Genomic DNA, 25373 nt, shown 5'->3' on the forward strand with positions numbered 1-25373 from the left:
CCTTGAGTCACAAGTGCTCGCTTCCACCAATCAGACCCGCTGTACCATTTCCCTACCATCTTGTATGCAGTGAGAGGCCTGTGCACCGTGTACAGTGATAACTTGACAGCCCCGTGTCCACCAGTACAATCCACTTGGGTCCTGATCAGGATGTGGACCTGAACCTTGATTGGGACTAGGGCTCTGATGATCAGACTAGACCCTCTGTTGTTCCTGTTCATTTTATCCCTGGATCTTTGATCCTGGATCCAGCGCAGTTGGGGGCTGAAGTTGGGATGGCCCCGAGTACCAGCTGGGGATTCTTTGGCTGCATTTTTTATAGCAAAAGTAGTCACTTCCTTTAATGATATCACTGGCCACTCCTATATTGGTTCTTGGGCTTCCCAGGGACCATTGTCCTGCCCATGCATGGTAATGGATCAGAAGGCAAGCTAGTTGGTCTTTGCTTGTACAAAATTGTGTACCAGTTGGTGCAGCCATGTCTGAACACAACGCTCAGCTGACCAAGCTGTGTTACTACGGATTTTAATCTCCCTGAATGCAGGAAGGAAGCTCAAAAATGTTTTTGTGGATCAGCAAACTGTCGTGGTTACTTGGGTGGTGAAAACCGGGTCAGCATTCGGGCAGCTGGAGGGAAGGTTAAGCTAAAGGACAAGGACCGATCTCGAAAGAAAGACTCCGTAAGTATTATTTGAAACCCATCTGTGATATGTGTTGATCTGTGTTTCCTGCAGTGGGGGAACTAGGACTGGAGAGCATAGCCTCAGAATACAGAAATGTCCCTTTAGAGCAGAAATGAGGAGGAACTACTTTAGCTTTGAGGGTGGTGAATCTATGGAACTTATTGCCACAGGCGGCTTTGGAGGCCAAGTATACTTAAAGCGGAGGTCAATAGATTTTTGATTAGTAAGGGTGTCAAAGGTTATGGGGAGAAAACACAAGAATGGGATAATAAATCAGCCATGATGGAATGTCAGAGCAGGCTCAAAGGACTGAATGGCCTAATTCCACTTCTCTGTCTTAATGACTTAGGGTATGTTTGCTGAATTCTAGTTTCCATGTGTCTGTACAAATAATGTTTGACATTAAAATGCTCTCTGAAATGGCTAGCAAAGTACTCAGTTCAAGGGTGATTAGAAATAGGCAAGAAATGCTAGCCTTCCCAGTCAAGCTGTTATCAAAAAAACTAAATAAGTCATCTTACTCACTTCTCCTACCGTTGCCAGTGTGTACAAGCCCAGGAGTGTATGTTCCATGGAGCTTGATATCCGTGTTACTTTAAACAAGTTTAATTTTTATCATCTTATACAAATGAACGGGCTCTTCAACCATAGTCAAGAGATCACACCCTCAATACAGAAGTGTTGCAATTTATGTTATAACTATTAATCAAGAGAGTGGTAGGTAGGAATTCAAATCTTACCTGAACAATTTGAATTTGGCTTCTCGGATTGTAATAGTCCATATTGTAGAATTCCATGTGCTTTCCTGACAACGATTCATGTGGTTTCATGTCACAGTGCATGGTTTCTTTGCCCTTTATATATGATTTATGGGTTGGGATGTACTTGCTTCAACCTGTGGAGGCACAGGACAAATGTTCGCTTTTAGTTGACATGAGTGCCTGAGAAATTCAGGAGGAGATGGGAGCTAACACTGGCCCTTTTTAATTGCAGCAGTATCATTTGACCAACTAGTTTAAACTCCTCTTTCCTCTTCATTGTCAGGTGGACGAAGAACTAGAGGCCTTCCTGGAAAATGGTGATGGCCTGTGTGATTCAGACCAAGTGCTCAGTTTAACCCGGTTGATGGTCCGCATAGAGACCATAGAGCAGAAGTTGACCTGCCTCAAGATCATACAGGTAATGACTCGATCCCAGATCAGTGGGTGGGGATAGCGTGAGGGTCTACTCTGGGGAGAAATGCCATTGCAACTGGAGCTAAAATTTAAACTTGGTGTTATTGCAGGGAGGGTCACTGGCTACCCCATACATCAATCTTCTCTAGCCAACCTAAACTTGACATTTAGTGACAAAACCATTTGGGGACCAACCCCCTGTGTGTCACCACTGACCAGAAATGGCTGGGCTAGTCACGTAAATAACTGTGGCCAAATGATGAGGTCAGAGGCTGCGTACCAGTAGTGAATGTCTCCTGATGCCCCAAAGGCCTTTCCATTATCTACAGGGCACAAATCAGCAGAGCGATTGAGTACTCTCCACTTCCTTGGATGAGTGTGGCTCTCAAGAGGTTCGACACCATCCAGGACAAAGTAAAGTGCTTGATTGACACCCAGTCAACCACTCAAAACATTCATTCATTCCACCATTTCACCATTGATGTGATGTGTACTGTATGCAGAATGCACTACAGTCACTCATCCAGGTATTCTAGCAGCACCTCAGAAGTGACATGTACCAGGAGAATGTTTAAGGGCAGCAGGAAGCATCACCTCCTGTACGTTCCCTTCCAATAAATGATGGTCTTTCTAGTAAAGCTCATAATCCAGAAAATGAATTTATTTAGTAATTCTGAGAGTACTGCTTCAAGCCCTGCAAGCATTTTGGGATTCAGAAGAACTGAAATCAATACAAGTGACTACAAAGCCATTGCTGGCGCTGGTGTACTTTAGCAAAGGACATCTGCTCGCCTTGACTATTTTACGTCATATGATTCCTTGATTGTCTCTTAGTTGTTCCTTGAAGTGTGCGATAAGACAGACAATTACATCAGACTGCAGCTAGCAATTCAAGAGCACTTGGAACTTCCTACCTTACAATATTTCAGAAAATTCAGTACACTGATCACAGAGGATCAAGAAAACTCACAAATGCACTGTCGGGGTGACTGGGGAAGAGCAGTGTCAGTTGGTCATATCGATGATGCCCAAGTCCAAAAGATCAATCTTGATTTTAGAAAGAGAGTGACACTGTGAAGAAGTTGTTATTTGGAATGAAGAGTTCTCTTAAAGCAGTATTTACATTTATTTACTTTTCAGAACACGCATTCGCAGAGTTGCCTGAAGTCCTTTCTGGAGTATCATGGATTGTCTCTGCTGTGGATCTGGATGACAGAGCTTGGTGATAGCCGAGGGAATTCCAGCAATAATATTAAGCTTCAAACTGAAGTATGTTGTGTCAAGGTGTCTTGTGTTCCTGCAGGGATTGTTGGGAGTGACGTCATTTGAATATGGGATTGAGTTAGTCCTGCAGTACTCAGTTTTCACAGCAGATGGAGCTCAAGCATCAGTGCTGTGGAGAGTGTAAAGGGCAATCAGTAGTTGATTGGTAATCCCAATAGGATTTAAACATGTATGTGTATCCTAGTGCTGGAAAACTGAACACCCGGTAACAATTTAATGATCTATAACTTCACATTCTTACCTTGCGATAGCAGGACTTGCAGGCTTACTCACAGCCAGCAGGATGCAAAATGTATTTTCTTTCCACATTTGTAATTATTGGAGCCAATAGAATACTTAACCTAAGGGTTTAGCAGATTTCACCAGTCCTTCCTTCCAACAGGGTCTACCAGCAATCACCACATTACTTAGCAGATATCAAACCAAAATTCAGAATTAGAAATCTGGTCTTAGACTATGTTGGGTGGAGATTGACTATATACAGTGGCATGCAAAAGTTTGGGCACCCCTGGTCAAAATTTCTGTTACTGTGAATAGTTAAGTGAGTAAAAGATGAACTGATTTCCAAAAGGCATAAAGTTAAAGATGACACATTTCTTTACTATTTTAAACAAGAAAACTTTTTTATTTCCATCTTTTACAGTTTCAAAAATAACAAAAAAGGAAAAGGGCCCGAAGCAAAAGTTTGGGCACCCTGCGTGGCGGTACTTAGTAACACCCCCTTTGGCAAGTATCACAGCTTGTAAACACTTTTTGTACCCAGCTAAGAGTCTTTCAATTCTTGTTTGGGGGATTTTCACCCATTTTTCCTTGCAAAAGGCTTCTAGTTCTGTGAGTTGCTTGGGCCGTCTTGCATGCATTGCTCTTGAGGTCTATCCACAGATTCTGGATGATACTTAGGTCAGGGGACTGTGAGGGCCATGGCAAAATCTTCAGCTTGCGCCTCTTGAGGTAGTGCATTGTGGATTTTGAGGTGTGTTTAGGTTCATTATCCTGTTGTAGAAGCCATCCTCTTTTCATCTTTGGCTTTTTTACAGACGGTGTGATGTTTGCTTCCAGAATTTGCTGGTATTTAATTGAATTCATTCTTCCCTCTACCAGTAAATGTTCCCCGTGCCACTGGCTGCAACACAAGCCCAAAGCATGATCGATCCACCCCCGTGCTTAACAGTTGGAGAGGAGTTCTTTTCATGAAATTCTGCACTTTTTTTTCTCCAAACATACCTTTGCTCATTGCGGCCAAAAAGTTCTATTTTAACTTCATCAGTCCACAGGACTTGTTTCCAAAATGCATCAGGCTTGTTTAGATGGTCCTTTGAACCTTTTAGAACATAGACTAGTACAGCACAGTACAGGCCATTCGGCCCACAATGTTGTGCCGACCCTCAAACCCTGCCTCCCATATAATTCCTCCATATACCTGTCTAGTAGTCTCTTAAACTTCACTAGTGTAGCTGCCTCCACCACTGACTTTTGAATAGAACTTTTTGGCTGCAATGAGCAAACGTATGTTTGGAGAAAAAAGGGTGCAGAATTTCATGAAAAGAACCCCTCTCCAACTGTTAAGCATGGGGGTGGATCGATCATGCTTTGGGCTTGTGTTGCAGCCAGTGGCACGGGGAACATTTCACTGGTAGAGGGTAGAATGAATTCAATTAAATACCAGCAAATTCTGGAAGCAAACATCACACCATCTGTAAAAAAAAAACCGAAGATGAAAAGAGGATGGCTTCTACAACAGGATAATGATCCTACACACACCTCAAAATCCACACTGGACTACCTCAAGAGGCGCAAGCTGAAGATTTTGCCATGGCCCTCAGTCCCCTGACCTAAACATCATCGAGAATCTGTGATTAGACCTCAAAAGAGCAATGCATGCAAGACAGCCCAAGAATCTCACAGAACTAGAAGGCTTTTGCAAGGAAGAATGGGTGAAAATCCCCCAAACAAGAATTGAAAGACTCTTAGCTGGGTACATAAAGTGTTTACAAGCTGTGATACTTGCCAAAGGGGGTGTTACTAAGTACTGCCATGCAGGGTGCCCAAACTTTTGCTTCGGGTCCTTTTCCTTTTTTGTTATTTTGAAACTGTAAAAGGTGGAAATAAAATAGTTCTCTTGCTTAAAATATTAAAGAAATGTGTCATCTTTAACCTTATGCCTTTTGGAAATCAGTTCATCTTTTACTCACTTAGCTACTCACAGTAACAGAAATTTTGACCGGGGTGCCCAAACTTCTGCATGCCACTGTAATTTCTTAGGTGAGAATATTGCTGTGTAGTTGAAGTCTTACTCCAGCATGTGGTTGCATTGAAAATACTGAGTAAAATCCAGCTAGTCTGCTCCATCAAAGAATTCAATAGATTGTTAGATATGGGCTGGTGCAAGAAAGTGCTATTGAAGTAAGTGTTTGGCCATGAGCTTATAAAATAGGTAAATTGAATTATCTAAGCTTTCAATTTCATATGTTCTTAAAAACCTGGATGTATTTCATTGAAATCATAAGAACATAAGAAATAGGAGCAAGAGTTGGCCATCTGGCCCATAGAGTCTGCTCCGCCATTCAATAAGATCATGGCTGATCTGACCATGGACTCATCTCCACCTACCTGCCTTTTCCCCATAACCCTTAATTCCCTTACTATGCAAAAATTTATCCAACATTGTCTTAAATATGCTTACTGAGGAGCCTCTACTGCTTCAATGGGCAGAGAATTCCACAGATTCACCACTCTCTGGGAAAAGCAGTTCCTCCTCATCTCCGTCCTAAATTTACTCCCCCGAATCTTGAGGCTATGTCCCCTAGTTCTAGTCTCACCTACCAGTAGAAACAACTTTCCTGCCTCTATCTTATCTATCCCTTTCATAATTTTATATGTTTCTATGAGATCTCCTCTCATCCTTCTGAATTCCAGCAAGTACAGTCCCAGATGACTTAATCTCTCCTCATAGTCAACCTGATGAACCTCTTCTGCACCACCTCCAAGGCCAGTAAATCCTTCCTCAAGTAAGGCGACCAGAACTGCACTCAGTACTCTTGATGCAGCTTCTAGATACAGTTGCAGCATAACCTCATTGTTCTTAAATTCAATCCATCTAGCAGTGAAGGCCAACATTCCATTTGCCTTCTTGATAGCCTGCTGCACCTAAAACCAAACTTTTGCCATTCATGCACAAGCAGTCCCACATCCTTCTGCACAGAAGCATGCTGCAATCTTTTACTATTTAAATAATAATCTGATCTTCAATGTTTCTTTCCAAAGTGGATGACCTTGTATTTACCAACATTGTACTGCATCTGCCAGACCCTTGCCCACTCATTTAACCCATCTATTTCTCTCTGCAGACTCTCCATATCCTCTGCACAATTTTTTTTTCCACTCAGTTTTCCTCTACATCTAACTAGTGTTCTGGATTGGTTTGAAAGGAAAATAAAGTGTCACACTTACCCTGGAATATTTGATAGAACTGTATAGAGGGAGCTTCAGTTGTTACTGTGCTGCAGCTAGTGGATGGTACCCTGAGGATGGAACTTTACTCAAACTAAAATAAAATGTAGCTTTGTGGGACAGTGTTAAGTGTGTTTTTGAAACTTAAAGAGTGGTGATAAAACAGGGAACAATGAGAGCTAGATAAGATGAACACTGCTGTATATTTTCTGCTTCAATTACAAAACAACTGTTCTTCTATTAGGAAACTGACAATGATAGGGTCCCACAAAAGGAAAGTGGGGAGTAAGATCAGTGGGGGCAAAGTTATGCTGCAAACCTTGGGTGACGAGTCCAGAGCGCAGGTTCCAGGAAGGTTGGAATAAGTAAGAGAGAAGATGAAGCAAATAATGTCATGCAGAAGTTCAGAAATGGGAGGCAGTAAGTTAAGCAACTTGATGTTTTGTAAAGAATGAGTGAATTGCAGAGAGGAAGTAGCCCTGATTTGAGTTGTGAATCATTTGTTTTTACAGATCATGAAGACTCTAGAGCTGTTACCAATTCCCACAAAGAACATGCTCGAGGAAAGTAAGCTCCTGCCCATCATTCAGCGTTGGGCCCAGTCAAAGGCATCTGTTCCCCAGGTCAGTGAGGCAGATGGTTATTCAAGTGAGAACACCTCCCGTGCACAAACACCGCTGAATACCCAGGATCCTGGGCTGAAGCAGAGTGGTGAAGCTGATGGTGACACTCCAAAAAAGCTGGTGATGCGGAGGCTGAAGATCATGAGCGAGAACAGCATGGACAGTGGGTTGTCGGACACAAGCAAAGCCTCTGATGGAGAGATTGAGCTCAAAGAGGCAAAGGATGAGGTAGTCACAACAGTCGAGCCATTGCCATGTCTTCCTGCAGATGAGGAGGAGATACAGAGTGAGGTGCCAGGGGACGAGGCAGAGCCCCAAGATTCCCAGGATTCTGCATTGAAAGCAGCCAACGGAACAAAGCTGGATGATGGAGCCTTGGTGGAGACTCCATCACAGGATGAAGAGGAAGGTGTGTCAGATGTAGAGAGTGAACGGAGCCAGGAACAGTCCTGCAAAATTGAAGATGTAAGCGAACTGGCGATGAAGTTACTCGATGTCTGGAAAGACCTGAAGGTGGGTGTTGGCATGTAACTGAGAGAGGGCATGTTCTGCACGAGAGGTGGGAGAAGTTGGAACTAATGTTTGGAAATAGTGAATGAGTGAGATGGTCAGTGGGTTCCCTTCGGAGATCATTACGTTCAAATCAAAGGCATGTTTGCTAGGTTGTATCATTTAAAGCATGTGAGGAAAGAAGCTTTTGACCTCTGGAGTTCCTAATGCTCTAAGTGATCAAGTTTTCAGATCATTTCTGGTTAGGAGTAGTCTATGGCCACAGAACCATTAGACTGATGTCTCATCCTGTTATTCAGCTGGATGCCATAGATCTCAATGCTCTTATTTGAAGAAGGTTGGGTAATGTTTTTCCAATGACGTAGGCGACCATTATCCCTCAAACAAAACTTTGAGCTATTATACTTTAGTCTGCACAAAATAATAGTCATACTTTATGACACTGTTTACGCAAGGACACAAAACTGGAGCAGAAGAGGCTAACCCTGACGTGCCTTTCAACGTGATCCATACCAGGTCATGGCTCCTCTCCTGCGCCAAATCCTCATGTTCCTGCATTTCCCAAATTTCAGAAGTTTATCTAACTCTTAAATATCTCTAGTAATCTAGCTCTAACCTTCTGGGGCAGAAAAGTTCCAGAGATTCACCACTTTCTGCAAGAGATTCCTATGTGCTTCTGTTTGAAATGACCAAGGAGATATGTTTATGTTGTAACTATGTCTACTCATTCAGTATTCTCTCATGACTGGAATGACATCTCCCATGTCATGTCCCTCTGTCTTGTACGTTTCAATAACATCATCCCTCAGTCTTCTTAACTAAACAATATAGACGGTTCCTCAGTGGCTCATGACAAAACAACCCTCTCATGCTAGAACTTTGAGTGCACCTCCTCTGAATTGCTTCCAGCATTAGTATATCCTTTCTTAAATAAAGGGAGCAAGGCTGCCCACAGCACTCCAGGTGTGACCTCACCAACAGCCCATACAGTTGCAACAATGTTTGTTATTTGTAATTTCAGCCAAACCCCTTGCAATAAAGCTATAAATGCCCTTTGCCTTCCTATTTACGTGCTACACCTGCCTGCTAACTTTCTGTGATTTGTGCGCAAGAACATTGGTATTTCATTTGCTATTATTCTCTATTTAGATAATGGTCTTTTGATGTCCCCAAATGGAAGTGTGTAACTTCACACTTTCTGCAGTCTACGTTCACTGCCACATATTTCATGTCCGTGGCAAATTTGAATACCTTACAGATCCTTCAATAAATAGTAAATAATTGCAAACTAGAAAAAATCTTTGGGGCAGTCCACTAGGTACACTCAATAAGCATGAAGAGGCATTTACATATTACAACTCTTTGTCTTGTGTGTAGTAACCAATCTTCAATACTTTGAGTTCTTGCCTTGTCTATCAGCCTTTTACATGACTGGAAGTTGGCTGGCATTGAATTACCTTAAGATGTGCCAGTTTAGTATCAATGCTTGTTTCTAACAGTGCAATCTTTGTTAATCAGGAGGTGTATAGAATTCCCAAGAAGGACCGAACACAAACAGAACGAGAAAGTATTGGTGCGTATAAACATTGCAGAATTCCTAAGGAGGGTGAAAAATGGAGGGGAGGGTGGAAAAATGGAGGGCATCTTACTCACATAGAAATTAAACCTTTTTTTGCAGTTAAGCTTCAAATATATTTGCATTTCATTTCTTTTGCCTTGCATTACATTTGGAAGTGTACAATCTTGTACAATTTGAGCCTTGTGTTCCCATGGTTTTTCCCTTAATCTCTGTTCTAAGCCGAATAGATAAGAGCGAGAATGGAGTTGAGGAAAAATATTTTCACCCAAAGAGCAGCGTGGTTTACTGTATGAAAATGTGGGGTGACGGGGAAATTTCCCAATGTATTTATAAAGTCCCACAACTCCTAAAATTGACTTAAGAATTATGGACCAAGATGGTGGAATAGACTAACTAGCTGGTGGTTTGCCAGGGGCAGAATATCCTCTTGTGGGCTGTAAAGTCTTTTTATTCTTTAAGGGGAATGGGTAACATCATCGTCACAGAAATAGAGCATGATATTTGTGATTTGCTGGGTTGATGCTGTGACAGGAGTTGACATCGATCGGCGCAAATTAAATAAGAGAAAAATAGATACCTTCAGTAACTGTGGAGAGGAGAGAAGGGCTGGCCATTGCTTGACTTAAGGGAATGGGAGTGAATTTTTGAGGTGAAGCAATGATGGTGTTTTCAAGAGGAACACAATGTCTTGATTACCTCATCCAGAATAGAAAAGGAGCTATTGGGATGAGGAGACAGGAGGAGAGTTTCATGGAAATGTAATAAATAAAGAGAAAATAATGGTGAGGGAATGAGGAGGTTTGACTTGATATGGGAAGGAGAAGAGCTGGGTGGGTGGCCACTTGATGGCTAAGATTTTCATGATAAACTCTTGACAGGATTTGTCAAGACTGGATCTAACAGTTGATATAACACACTCACATGCCAAAACACTTCAGGATAGAAGATAGAGATAGCAGTTTTGGGAGGAGTAAGGAGGGTGATGGAGTGGTTGAGTAAGTCAACAGCTGTAGAGGTATAATGATGAGGTCTGAGGTCTAAATGGTATTGCATTTCAAATCATTTTCAGGAGACTTGGCAAAAGGACTTGTGAACAGAATTTGTAAGTTCTTCAGATCTCCTGCCCTTCAAACCAAAAAAAAGTCTCATGGAGCATGTGCTTGATACAAAAAAACATCCGAAAAGTAGATGTTCAGGTCTTAGTCCAATCTGACAGTTCACTTGAAATCAAATATTTTAAAATTTTTTTCCCTCAGATTATGGGTGACATTTCTGTTACCAGTTTCTTGTTGCTCTGGGAAGTGGTGGTTCATTTAATAAAAACCATACCCTTTTAGAAATCTGCAGAGAGCCGTTTAAGAGATAGCCACCTCTGTTGAGCTAGGCTTAATGTCAAGTCCATTCCTGCCCATAATCCTTTATCACCCAGGGGTAAGACAAGAGTTATCTTTTTGTACTTCATTGCCAATAACTACTGCTTTGGTACCCATGTGGAATGATCTGTAGGCATTGGGTTGGGAAGGGAGACTTGATATCAAAGCAGCTGCCAGTCCTTGTCCTGATCTGCTTTTATGCCAGCTAGGCTGGACACCAGTATATTTGATGTTGCTTGTGTTTTATGTTAAGTAGAACATAGGAACAAAATTAAACTAAGGAGCAATTTACTGTCAATTTGCCTATTGATTTAATCCCACGTTAAGATGGTAGAAGATGCTGAAGTTCTGCTCACGTACTTGTTTTTCCAGAGCGTGGCAGGGAGGGGACATCACAAAAAGATGCCCCTCAGGTTCCAAAAACACCAGTGAACCTGGGCAAAGAGAAAGATGTGGACAAATCTCTCAGCAAAGATCGGAAGAAACGCAGGCCAACGACCTCCCCTCCACCCTCTGCCTATGAGAGAGAAGGACTGAAGCGATCCGTTCCAGATGAAAGGCAAGCTTCTTTTCTTTTTCCTTAAGCCTTAGACGAGCACTTGCCACCAGCTATTTAATAGTAATGTTTCATAGCAGAATGTATAATTGGCCTTGTCTAGTATTTTGATATGAATTCTTGTTTTTTTAAAGAAAGGAACCAAGAAATGTGTATCATGTAGACTTGCATTTGTATAGTGCTTTTCAAGCTTTTGGGTGTCTCCAAGCAGTTACAGCAAATGTTGTGGTGACTATTGTATGAAAGATGGAATCAATTTGCACACTGCATGCTGCAGTGATGTAGTAGCCACATAATCCTCTCAGTGATGCTGGTTGATAGAAAATTATTGGTCAAGATGCCATTGAGGACTGGCTGGCCTTTAATCAATTAATGTCATGGGATTTCAAAATAAAAGAGAAGATTGGTAGCTCGGGTTGGCTGTTTGTAGAATTATTTGCTGAGCCTGGAGGTTAGGTCACAAGCGTTTCCTCATCAGTCAAGGTGACATCATCAGTGTGCAATTGAATGTTGTTCCTGCCAAATGCTTGCATTTATATGGTCCGACTCGTTATTCTGATTGGTTGGGTGTCACGTTGACCGCTAGTCTCCGCTGGGTCCCAGCCAACCGGGTAGCTGAGTGATCTCTGCTGGCCCTTATCCTTGGTTATCGTTTGTTGTGAGCATTGGTTCCTTGGGTGTCTATAGCTCAACCCTTGCCCTGAATCCACAGGCGCATAGGTTCATAAAACTATCCACAAGACTACATGATCATCAGTTAGCCATAAGAAGACATGTCTCTCATCTCAGTAGATGAAGACCAAGAATGAGACAAGTTTGTCTGGGAAATTCTGGCAGAAGCACAAAACAAGAACTCAAGAGAATTCTTAGAAGCCTTGTTCTCAACGGAAGACTCTATAAAGAAGAATATTGAACTAGACGCAACTTATGAGCCTAAACATTTCGGGATTGGGGCCAAGGGTTGAACCATGGGCACCCGAGGAAACACCACGCACAATGACCGACATCCAGGAGTACAGGCCGGCAAAGATCACTCAGCTATGTGATTGGCCAGGACCCAGCGGAGACTAGAGGCCAGCACAACAGCCAACCAATGAGAACAATGAGTCAGAACAATATCAACGCAAGCACTTGGCAGGAAGAACACTCAATTAATTGCGCACTAATAATGCCACCAAGATTGGTGAGAAAATATTTACACCTAACCTCCTGGCTTGTCGAACAACCCTACAAATCATGGGATTTTTTTGCATTGCCTGACAGGTCAAACTAGATCTTGGCTTTATGTCGTACCAGGGGCGACACTCCCAACTGTGTAACATTCGCTCAGTGGTACTGAACTGTTCATTTGGAATCAGTACTCAAGTTGCTCTGGCTGTGCAAATTGACTGCAGCATTAACCATGTTCCAACTACATTTCTAATACCTCAAAGCAGTGGTCCCCAACCTCCAGGCCTCGAAGCATGCAGTGATGCAGTGGTAGCCGGGACACATCTTTAAGAAAAAAGCTGAAATAAACAAGCTAATTAACTAGGTGCCGCCCAGCACGTAAATGTCGGCCCAGATCAGAGGCAGTTCCCGATTGCGTACAGCAAGTGAAATCTTCACTGCACGCTTCGAAGCCCAGTATCGGTCTGCCGCCCGGAGGTTGGGGAGCACTGCTTTAAAGTACTTCATTGGCTGTAAGATCATCGGGGACACCTTAAGGTTGTGAAAAGTATATTTATATATTGTCAATTGTGATAGCGTGCTGTTCGTGGCATTGATCTAACAGCTTGAAAGAAATAAATCAAATTCCACAAGCGAAAAATAATTAAGTAATTCTTGGATTTCGAAGATAAACTAGGTTTATTGACCACCCCTGTCTGTTTGCAAGTAGCCTTCTGAACCACTGTAATAATGGAGGAGTTACCACAGTGCTACTTTGGGTCCAAGATTTTGACCATGTATGAAGGAGTCTGAAGTTGGGATGTTGGGTTCCTTGGAGTAGAGTTGGCATTTGATGGTGTTTCCATTCGCCACTGCCTTGTCCTTTCAGGTAATGGAGGGCACTGGTTTTGGAAATGCCATCAAGGCATTGTAATTTGGTATGTACGTTTGTGATACTGAATTAAATCAATCCAGTAGCATGAAAAACAGGAACAAGAGTCTGCTAGTTGACACTTCAAACTTCTTCCTCTTTTTAGTAATATGGTGGTTCCAGTTTTCACTGCAATACCACCTTTTTGTCTGTCCCCACCCTGCACATCCCCTTAGGTGTGCTTTTGGTAATGCACTTGTAAAATTTAATCAAAACTGCCCCACTTTTACACCCCGTACTCCTCACAAAAAGCACTAAAATTCCATTACTTTTCTTGATTCCTTTCTTTAACTGCATGCCAAGTTTTTCTGTTTCGTGTACTAGGATCCTAGTTTCGAACTATGCTTTGTAGTCTCACTAGATTTAACATTATATTGCTGGAATATTCTTAGCATTCATTGTACTCATGGTAGATTTTCATTACTGGCACCATTTTCCAACACTATTCCCATTTCACGTCTCTTGATATCCAGAAATTTATCAATTACTATTTTCAACCTATGCAATGCCTGAACCTCCAGCATTTTCTTTTTTTTTTGGTGTGTGTGACGTTGGCGGGTCGGTGTCTTTTTCATGCCTTTACAAGGTGTGGAGAGATTGCGTGGCACGCCACTCCTCACACAGACATATCGCAGTGTTTTTCCCTTTATTTTCCGAGGTCAAGTTGTGATCTCAACACTCAACCCGGCACGGATGGAAAGCGTATTCGGGAGTGGACCCGGCTGGGTTCGAACCCAGGAACCTCCGTTCCAGGGTTCGGCGCTGATGTCATTGCGCCACCAGCCGGCCCGAACCTCTAGCATTTTCAAGACTTTGATTGAGTCGCTCCCTCAGACACTCCCTGGTTTGCTCTTCTATCCCCTCTCAGCACTCCCCATATTTTCCTGTGCAACAAGAGGAGAATATCAAATTCTCCAACTTCAGGTAACTCATTCTTTCTATTTTTATCAGAGCTTGCCATTTCTCCCTGTCTAATTTGGGCTTAGTTTTTCTTTTTGGTTTCTATAGTCAAGCCTGGGGGGCATGTCCCACAGCCTATTAGTAACAGACAAAAAAAAAATACAATTCTCTAAGTGTGAGCTCACCAATATCTTTGATTAGCTGAGACTAAGTGAGTTAACGGTGTGGTTCTGAATTTTTATTTGTGTTCAGTTTTGGTCATCCTGTTACAGGATTGATGTTAATAAACTGGAAATCATGCAGTAAAGATTGTTTATTTATTGAGTTACAGTGCCAAATAGGCTCTTACAGATCTGCAAGCTGCACAGCCCAGCAACTCTCAATTTAACCTAGCCTAATCACGGGACAATTTACAATGACCAATTACTCTATCAACTGGTATGATTTTGGTCTGTGGGGGGAAACCGGAGCACCTGGAGGAAACCCATGTGGTCACAGGGAGAATGTACAAACTCCTCGCAGACAGTGGCGGGAAATGAACCCAGGTTACATGGATGTTGCCAGGACTTGAGGGATTGAGTTATAGGAAAAGGTTGGACGGGCTAGGACTTTATTCCTTGGAGCAAAGGAGAGGTGATCTAGGGGTGTGTAACATCACAAGGGGCATAGATAGAATGCATTCAGTCTTTTTCCCCCGGTTTGAGGAATTAGGAACTAGACAACATATGAGTAAAGGGAGAGGGGAAGGGTTTGATAACTTTTTTTTTACACTGGGGTGGCATCTATGTGGAATCAGCTATTGTGGTTGAGGCAAGTACAATAATAATTTTTAAAAGACAGTTAGAAGTGGCATGGATTGGAATAATTTAATCTTTAATGTCTCTTTGAAAACAGTCCATTGTCCCTGCAGGCTTCAAGGCATAGAACATAGAATAGTACAGCACATTACAGGCCCTTCGACCCACAATGTTGTGCCTACCCTCAAACCCTGCCTCCCATATAACCCCCCACCTTAAATTCCTCCATATACGGCAGCCACCATCATTTTGGTGTCTCAAGAGAGCAACGGTAACTGGCCTAAAGGATTACAGCCCAGTGGCACTGACTTTGAGTAGCTAGTAGTGGATCATATAAAATCCCACCTTTTAGCTGCATAGGACCCTTTCCAGTTCGCCTGTCACTCAGACTGGTCCATTAATGAGGTTATAGCCTCAGCTCTCCACTGCATACTGTTACACCTTGAGAATTAGGTCTCAAATGCCAGGATGTTGTTCATCAACTTCAGCTCACCGTTTAACATGTCCATCCCTCAGGTTGTTGGGTAAACTAGTGACAGGCCTCCAGTCTGAGAGGCAACCATCTACAAACTGTCTGGCTTCTCCCACAACGCCAGTGTCTAATACAATTTACTGCCTCATTTTGAACACCAAACGACTGAACCTTCTTGATCAACCTCTCGTGCGGGACCTTCTCAAATGCCTTGCTAAAGTCCATGTAGACAACATCCGCTGCTTTGCTTTCATCAACTGTCCTGATAACTTCCTTGAAAAACTCTATAAGATTGGTTAGACATGAACCACCACGCATGAAGCCATGTTGACTCTCCCTAAGTAGTCCCCTTTCTATCCAAATACTCATATATCATATAACTTTGTGGGCTGAAGGGCCTGTATTTTTCTGTAGGTCTTCTATGTTTCTAACTTTCCCACTAATGACATCAGGCTTAACAGCCTATAGCTTCTTGGTTTACTTTTAGAGCCTTTCTTTAACAACAGAACAACTTTGGCTATGCTCCAATCCTCCTGTACCTCACCTGACGCTAAGGATGATTTAAGTATCTCTGCTAGGGCCCTAGCAGTTTCTGCACTTGCTTCCCGCAGGGTCCAAGGGAACTCCTTGTCAGGCCCTGGGGATTTAATCACCCTAATTTGCCTCAAGACAGCAAACACCTCCTCCTCTGAAACCTGTCTAGAGTCCATGAAGTCGATGCTGCTTTGCCTCACTTTTATAGACTATATGTCCATTTGCTGAGTAAATAGAGATGCAAAAAAATTCATTTAAGAAATCCCCCATCTCTTTTGGCTCCATGCATGTATTACCATTCTGATCTTCCAGAGGACCAATCTTATCCCTTACAATCCTTTTGCTCTTAAATATCAGTAGAATCCCTTAGGATTCTCCTTCACCTTGTCTGCTAGGGCAACATCATGCCTTCTTTTAGCCCTTGTGATATCTTTCTTAAGTTTTCTCTTGTATTTCTTATATTTAATAAGCACCTCATTTCTTCCTACCTGTCTATACCTGCTATGCATCTCCTGTTTTGTTCTTAACCAGGGCTTCAATGTCTCTTCATATGAAGCTCCCATCACGCTAAGCACTGGTGCCCCCTGACCTGTGTACTGTTCACATTGTTGACTCACGACAGCACTGCCAGATCCCACTCAAACTACATCATCAAGTTTGCTGTTGATACTACTATGGTTGCCCTCATCAACAACAATGATGAGTTGGCATACAGGGTGGAGGTAGAGAGGCTTGTTAAATAGTGTGAGAACAACATCATAAGTCTTAATGTGAAAATGACAGAAGAAATGATTGTGGACTTCAGAAAGGCACAGGTCGACCACACTACGTTGCACATCAGTAACTCTGCTGAGGAGAGAGTGAAGAACACTGTGTTCCTTGTTGTGCACGTAATGAATGATCTAACCTGGACCCACGCCACCTACTCACTAGTCAAGGAGACACAGTAGTATCTACACTTTCTGGTGAGATTAAGGCGTGCAAGGCTCCCTGCCCCGGTTGTTATAACTTTCTACAGAAGCACCAACGAGAGTGCTGTCTGGCTGCATCATTGTGTGGTATGGAAGCTGCAAAGCATTGGACCGCAAGGCCCTACAAGGGATAGTAAATGCCACCAAGAGGATCACCGGGGTCTTCTTCCCACCCCCATTTGTGACAATAACCAGGAGCATTGTAAAGAAAGGGCCCAAGGCATTGTTGAGGATCCTTACCACCCACAATCTTTCTGATCCACTACCATCAGGAAGGAGGTACAACAGCATCAGGACGAGAACAGTCAGACTGGGTAACGTAATCTTCCCTCAGGTTGTGAGACTGATTAATACCCTGCCGCCACCAAGGTCTCGTCGCTAGGGCAGTGAGCTGTTTACTGTTCACCTGTGCTATGCACAATGTGCCTTTTGAATTATATTTTATTAACATATTTATTGTAGTATTTTGTTTTATGCGCTGTGTGTGGTTAATACTTCGTGGGTGCACTACAGTCTGGAGGGATGTTTCGTTTCGTATGCACAGTCGGGTGACAATAAACTTGAGCTAGAATTTCTGTTGAAGATCAACAAACACTTGATACTCCTGTTACTGAAAAAGAAATTCAGGAAGCTATTCTTTCAATGCAATCTGGTAAAGCTCCTGGATTGGATGGTTATTTAGGATTTTATAAAAAATTTGAAAAATTGCTTTCTCCATATATGTTGGAAACGTTTAAAGGTTCTTTTTTGATAGGAGAGTTACCTCCCACATTTTATGAAGCTTCTATTTCTTTAATTCTTAAGAAAGATAAAGACCTTACTGACTGAAATGTGGATGCTAAAATTCTTTCAAAAATAATGGCTAATCGACTGGAGAATATTCTAGCTAAAATTATCTCTGAGGACCAAACAGGTTTTGTAAAGGGCCGTTATTCCTTCTCTAATACTCGGAGACTGTTAAATGTTATATACTCATCCTTTTCTAAGGGTCCCCAACGTGTTGTTTCTCTTGATGCTGAAAAGGCATTTGATAGAGTTGAATGGAAATACTTATTTAACGTTTTAGAGAAATTCAGCTATGGTACTAATTTTAATAAGTGGATTAGAATGATATATAAAAGCCCTATTGCTACTATTATCACTAATAATTGCAGATCTTTTTTTCGACGCTCACGGGGTACGAGACAAGGATGTCCGTTAAGTCTCCTGTTACTTAATTTGGTGTTGGAACCCTTGGCCATTGCACTTCGTGAAGCTAAAGATATCCATGGAATTTCCATAAATGGGACTATTCATAAGATCTCCCTTTATGCTGATGATATCTTCGTTTATGTGTCGAATCCTGAAGAATCCATTCCTAGTTTATTGAAATTATTAAATGAATTTGGAAAATTTTCGGGATATAAATTAAACCTTCATAAAAGTGAACTATTTCCTCTAAATGATTCTGCTTTTATATATGATGACATACCTTTTAAAGTTACAGACTCTTTTAAATATTTGGGTATTATTATCACTAAAAATCACAGAGACCTTTATAGAGCTAATTTGGTTCCTTTAGTGGATTTTATGAAGCAATTGTTTTGTAGATGGAATCCACTTACACTTTCGTTAGCTGGCCGAATTCATGCAGTTAAAATGACGATTTTACCAAAATTTTTATATCTGTTTCAAAATATTCCTTTTGTTTTTAAACTAAGAAGTGTTTTGATCAGGTTGATTCTATTATTTCATCTTTTGTTTGGAATAATAAAAGACCAAGAATTGGAAAATATCATTTACAAAAATTTTTTTTAAAAGATAGAGGTCTTGCTCTGCCTAATTTAAGAATCTACTGTTGGGCTGTTAATATATGTTATATGTATTCCTGTTGAATTGGGTTGATAAAAATGAACGACCACCTTAGGTTGATGTGGAATTGAAAACTGTGAAACAATTTTACTTAACCTCGTTATTAGGAGCTTTTTTACCTGTGCAACTGGCCAAAATTTCTAATCTAAATTTATATCCTATGTTTAAGCAATCATTACGAATTTGGTACCAGTTTCGTAATTTTTTTAATCTCAAAAAATTTAACCTTCTTAGTTTAATTTATCAAAATTATTTATTTAAACTTAAATTTAGTGATCCTACCTTTTTTCTTCGGAGGAATAAAGGAGTCTATTCCTTCATGGATCTGTTCCAAAAGGCCAATTGATGTCTTTTGAGAAATTGGTCACTAAATACTCTCTCTCGTACTCACATTTCTTGCAATATCTTCAGGTCAGACATTTCTTACAAGAATATTTAAGTAATTTTCCATATATACAGGATTCTGACCTGTTAGACATTATTTTAAAAATGAATTCTTTAGTGAAAGGTTTTATTGGGAAAATTTATCGTTTACTGTTATAACAGTACAATTACCCTTCACTTAAGATCAAGCAAGATTGGGAAAGAGAGCTTAACATGTCCTTGATAACAGAGGATTGGTTGAAAATTTTGAAGTTGGTTAACTCTAATTCGATTTGTGCCAGTCACTCTTTAATTCAATTTAAAATTGTACATTGTTACTATGTGACAAAGGAGAGACTTTCTAAAATGTTTCCTGATGTTGATAATGTGGTAGATGTAAAACCGAGACAGCTACATTGACACATATGTTCTGTATTGAAACAGTTTTCAAAATCTATTTTCTCTACAATTTCTAAAGCCTTAAAAATTAATTTACAACCTAATAAATTGACAGTTTTGTTCAGTATGATCCCTCAATATATTCATGGTATTTCTATATCAGACCAACATGTAATTGCATTTGTTATATTGTTGGCCAGAAGGGCAATTTTATTGAAATGGAAAGATGCCTCTGCTCCCACTTTGATACAATGGTTCTCTCAGGTGATGTTATGTCTTAGTTTGGAGAAAATCAGAAGTCGAACTTTTGATCCTCGATTTGACTTTGAGAAAAGGTGGGGTTCTTTTGCCCACTAATATCATCTGATTTGAGTTAATCAAGATGATTTCTTTCTGATTCTTGTTTAAATGGATTTGTGTTGGCGGATTGATGTTTTTCTTTTATGGAAGCTTGTATGACGTGTAGCTCCAGGGTTGTGCTCCCAATGGTTTTTTTTTCTCTTTTCGGTTTTTTTTGTTAGTAGGGGTTCTTTTTTCCTCCTTTTTTCCAAAAAAAAATATTCTTAACACTTTATTTTCTTATTATTATTGATATATTGTTTAGCTTTGTTAATCAGTTATTTGGTAATTTAATACCTCATTGACTTGATTACTTTAATGTATTTTTTGTTGATCTCAATAATAATAAAAAAGATTTTAAAAATGAAAAAAATGAACTTTTTAGGAGGTTATGGGCAAAGACTGGTAAGTGGGACCAGTTTGGCCAAAGGGCCTGCTTCTGTGCTGTCCGACTCGGACTCGATTTTCACACTTTCCCCACTTTCCCTGCTACTGTAATGTCATTTGTTTTTTCTCTTTCGCAGTTTCAGGTCAGTTCCCAGACCTGAAATGTTAACCGTTTCTCTTTCTAAAGATGCTATCTAACCAGCAGAGTGCTGCAGCATCTTTTCTTTTTTTATTTCAGATTTCTGCAGTTTTTTTTTCCTTTTATTTTTGAAATGAGGCTCTTGAGTTCAGTCCTAGATGGAAAAGAATTTTGTTTTGTTTGCCTAATTAAAAATTTTTACTGAACTATGTACTATTGCATTTTTATATTGAAAAGGTATGATGGTGCCACACCAGCTAAGAAGAAGAAAACTAGGAGTAAACTTTCCACTGAAGAACGAAGGAAACTCTTTGAGCAAGAGGTGGCTCAGCGGGAAGCCCAGAAACAGAACCTTTTCCTGGTACAGCAACAGCAGCAGATACAGCCGATTTGTGTCAGCTCGCAGGTGCCTTATGACAGTGGAACCTATACCACCTCTCACCAGAACTTTGCCACATACCCTCCAGGCTATCCTCTGCAGACTTACGTTGACCCAGTCAACCCCAACGCTGGCAAAGTACTCCTCCCAACACCGAATGTAGAGCCCATGTGCCCGCCACAGATGAGCTATGAGCATCCACAGCCAATACTAGGAGAATCCATGCCAACGGGACACCCTGCGGTCCAGCATCTGTCTCCCCAAGTAGATGTCCAGGGCCAGCAGTATCTGGCTCAGACTCCCAATGTTATTTCCCAGGATCCAAGTGTGGCGGTGATACAGGTGTCAGGCACTCAAGCAACGGGGCAGAACTACGGGGTGTGGGATCCCAATCAGCAGACTCTAGCAGTTCACCAGCAGTACGCCAGTGGGCAATCACAAACACCAATTTACTATCAAGGACAGCAATGCCAGACCGTCTACAGCATTTCCTCTCCCTATGGACAAGCTACGCCGCAAATTGTCCAGGTACTACCTTTTCCTCTCATATTTGTCATTTGTTGCAGGGAAGGGGAGGCATGTGTTAATGGAGTGATGCGGCAAACATAAATGGATATCGGTCCGTCTTTCAGTGGTCTGCATATTTGCCTCTCTTTTTTTCTGTCCCATCCTCCAAACCCTTTCTTTGCTCGTTTCAGAGTTACACTCAGTCAAGTCCTGAATGCGCACAGGGGCAGCAGTGTTTCCTGACTCATCCACAGAGCTCTGGCACACAGCCAGCGACAGGAATGCTCGTGACATCATCAGCCCCATCTTACCAGCAGCCTGGGCAGCCACAGACTGTGCAGCAGGTACATTCCTGTGCCACAAGCAAAATATCGCACATGCTGGAAAGCTAAGGTTAAAGCAGAAAATAATGGAAATGCTCAGCAGTGCAGGTCAATCACTTCTTTGGGGAAAGGGTTTGATGACAGGTTATTGCCCTGAAATGTTAATTCTGTTTTTAATCTCTCCATGGACATGACCTGATCTGCTGAATATTTCCAGCACTTGCTGCTTTCATTTCCTATTGCTGCACCAATTTGGTTTGTTATGTCAGCATCCTTCAGTTCCAACCTACTGCCTGCTCTTTCCTTTGTGCATCCTTTCTCTGTGCACCAATCTGACAGAGAATACCAAATTTTGAACTATATTCAGAATTGCAGTCTGTATATAACATTTGACAAGATACCCCATGCATGGCTTATTGAGAAAATAAGGAGGCATGGGATCCAAGGGGAAATTGCTTTGTGGATCCAGAACTGGCTTGCCCACAGAAGGCAAAGAGTGGTTGTAGATGGGTCATATTCTGCACGGAGGTCGGTGACCAGTGGTGTGCCTCGGGGTTCTGTTCTGGGACCCCTAATTTTCATGATTTTTATAAATGACCTGGACGAAGAAGTGGAGGGATGGGTTAGTAAAGTTGCTGGTGACGCAAAGATTGAAGGTGTTGTGGATAGTGTGGAGGGCTGTCAGAGGTTACAGCGGGACATTGATAGGATACAAAACCGGACTGAGAAATGGCAGATGAAGTTCAACCCAGATAAGTGTGAGGTGGTTCATTTTGGTAAGTCAGATATGATGACAGAATATAGTATTAACGGTAAGACTCTTGGCAGTGTGGAGGATCAGAGGGATCTTGGGGTCCGAGTCCATAGGGCACTCAAAGCTACTGCGCAGGTTGACTCTGTGGTTAAGAAAGCATACAGTGCATTGGCCTTCGTCAATCGTGGGATTGAGTTTAGGAGCCGAGAGGACCCTGGTCGGACTCCACTTGGAGTACTGTGCTCAGTTCTGGTCACCTCACTCCAGGAAGGATGTGGAAACCATAGAAAGGGTGTAGAGGAGATTTAAAAGGATGTTGCCCGGATTGGGGAGCATTCCTTATGAGAATAGGTTGAGTGAACTCGGCCTTTTCTCCTTGGAGTGACGAAGGATGAGAGGTGACCTGATAGAAGTTTATAAGATGATGAGAGGCATTAATCGTGTGCACAGTCAGAGGCTTTTTCCCAGGGCTGAAATGGCTAGCACGAGAAGACACAGTTTTAAGGTGCTTGGAAGTAAGTACAGGGGAGATGTCAGAGGTAAGTTTTTTTTACACAGAGAGTGGTGAATGCATGGAATGGGCTGCCGGCGACGTGGTGGAGGCAGATACGATAGGGTCTTTCAAGAGACTCCTGGATAGGTTTATGGAGCTCAGAAAAATAGAGGGCTATGGGTAACTCTAGGGAATTTCTCAGGTAAGGACATGATCGGCGCAACTTTGTGGGCCAAAGGGCCTGGTTTGTGCTGTAGGCTTTCTATGTTTCTATAACTTAATGTAACATCTCTATCTTTGAAGATCACAGATTGAATTGGAATTTGCATCAATATCCCCACCTTGAAATGAGAAGGGGTAAGGATTGATCTGGGTTCAAGCAGATCATTTGAATGTCACAATTGATATTCAGTTGGATATTTGAATCTGATAAGTGACAGGAAACCATAAAAGCTTCTTGCTAGCAGTATTAAAATGTTTAGAAAAAGCAAACTCAACATGGTAAACTATTGGACAGGTAACCCAGCAAGTTCTGAATCTAAAAAAAAACAATGTCAGCAACAGTTTTTAGAGCCACGACTTTTCAAATACATGTAGGTAGGCTCTCGATCCTACGAATACACACGTATACACTCCTGTATACATGCATACTTCCATACACAGATGTGGTTCAACACAAATACATAAGTTAAGGTCCTGACCCAAAGGGTCTTTCAGTCAGCGGGAGAATGTTGAAAAGGATGAAAACGATGAAAATTGGAAATGCTGTGATTAAGAAAACACAGTACAATTTTAGCTAATGGCCTTCATCTGAACTGGGTGTTAGAGAATGAAATCTGGCAAGGGAGATTTGTCACACACTTGTTCTTGGGTTTTTTTAAGAAGTTTGCAAGGAGTGAAAAGTTAATCTCTCCAATCTTAATTTTTCCTTTGAAAATAAAAATCTCAGTCCAACAATTGTCCTGGTGTATACATTTTACAGATCTTGGATCTTTTCTCTATCCTGTGTGAGCTAATCTCAACGGGAAGGTTGACACAATTCAGTGACCTTGAGCTAGACAAGAAGAAATGACAATCACAGTCAGGCTGCAGATTTCTCCCTGCCCAGTGTTCTCCGGCATTGTATACACAGTAAAGCATAGAGGTGGTTTGTTCAGCCTTGTTATTGTTCCACGGGAGTCTCCTGCTACTCCACATTCCTTTTGTAAATTTATGAGCATACCCTTTAATTCCCTTCTCACTCATATTTAATCACTTCTCAAAAAAAAAGCATCTGTACTATTTGTCTTCCTTACTCCCTATAGTAGTGAGTTCCATAATCTAACCGCTTTTGGGGAGGAGGAGTGATTCCTCCTGAAAACCCTTAACTTGATGCATATCTTGCATATATGATCTTTTGGCTTTTGTCCACAAATGGAACTTCATTAAATTCTAGCTGAAAGAGCATATATAAATTTCTGCAGTTCAGCTGTGATGCTCCAAACATTCAAAAAGTTGGTCAAGATTTGAGCCATGATTTTTAATCCATTAAGTTTCCCAAAGAATTGCAGTAGTCATTATTTCTTCCTATGTCCTTGAATTATTGAGATCAGTGAACAAACAATGGATGCTGGGTAAATAAATACACAAATCTTTATCTCCCCACAAATCTTCTGGGTGAAATTAATAAATGATTCCATACAGTAATTCATTATCATAGAAGTGTATGGCGTTTCAGACAGGAAGACAATTGCAGATGGCAATAAATAAAACAGTGCAATAAGGGATTGCTCTGATTACTGTTGCCATTGTGTTATGCATTTACTAAGCAAGTGTTTTTTTAATCAAATTGAGCTTGCTTTAACTTCAGCCGCTTATGAGCAGACGCGCCCATTTAATCATGGCCTCCATTAATGAGCTTTTGTTTTATCTGTTTCCATTGTCTTATTCCAGTGCTGCTGTACTCTCATTAGGAATAAATGAGCGTGTGAGCAAGGTACAATACTGTACAGAAGTCTTAGGCACCCGAGATTTTTTATATGGCTTCAAATGGTATGGCCTCCAGAGAGCCTGATCTCAATATCATTGAGGCTGTCTGAGATTACCTGGAGAGACAGAAGCAAGTGAGACAGCCAAAGTCTGCAGAAGAGCTGTGGCAAGTCCTCCCAAGCTGTCTGGAACAACCTACAAGCTGATTTTCTTATAAAACTGCATGACTGTGTACCCAAGGAAATTGATATAGCTTTAAAGGCAGAGGGTGGTCATACCAAATATTGATTTGATTTAATTTTTGGTGTTTTCTGCTCTTTATAGTACTTTTTGATATTTTGAAACTTTTTATTTGATTATTTTTGAAAGCACCCCCACTTTATAGATTCTTCTTTACATGTGCCTAAGAGTTTTGCACAGTATTGTACATACTTGATTGGCATTCCCAGTGTGTAGCTGCCATTGCTTCAGCTTTGTTCTTTGA

At 41.4% G+C, this 25373-nt stretch overlaps 1 protein-coding gene across 3 annotated transcripts in view; it reads left to right on the forward strand.

Moving 5' to 3' along the window:
• The window catches only part of setd2 (SET domain containing 2, histone lysine methyltransferase), a 131646-nt gene that overhangs the window by 80957 nt on the left and 25316 nt on the right, over window positions 1-25373 (forward strand). For all 3 annotated transcript variants that reach the window (XM_072260362.1, XM_072260344.1, XM_072260354.1), the window contains 8 exons: window positions 545-680; window positions 1728-1862; window positions 2999-3127; window positions 7105-7728; window positions 9244-9298; window positions 11050-11236; window positions 20703-21372; window positions 21543-21695. In XM_072260362.1, the coding sequence (XP_072116463.1) occupies window positions 545-680; window positions 1728-1862; window positions 2999-3127; window positions 7105-7728; window positions 9244-9298; window positions 11050-11236; window positions 20703-21372; window positions 21543-21695 (2089 nt within the window). The remainder of the gene's footprint in view (window positions 1-544; window positions 681-1727; window positions 1863-2998; window positions 3128-7104; window positions 7729-9243; window positions 9299-11049; window positions 11237-20702; window positions 21373-21542; window positions 21696-25373) is intronic.

The sequence above is a fragment of the Mobula birostris genome, chromosome 1, assembly GCF_030028105.1.
Source record: "Mobula birostris isolate sMobBir1 chromosome 1, sMobBir1.hap1, whole genome shotgun sequence".
Lineage (NCBI taxonomy): Eukaryota > Metazoa > Chordata > Chondrichthyes > Myliobatiformes > Myliobatidae > Mobula > Mobula birostris.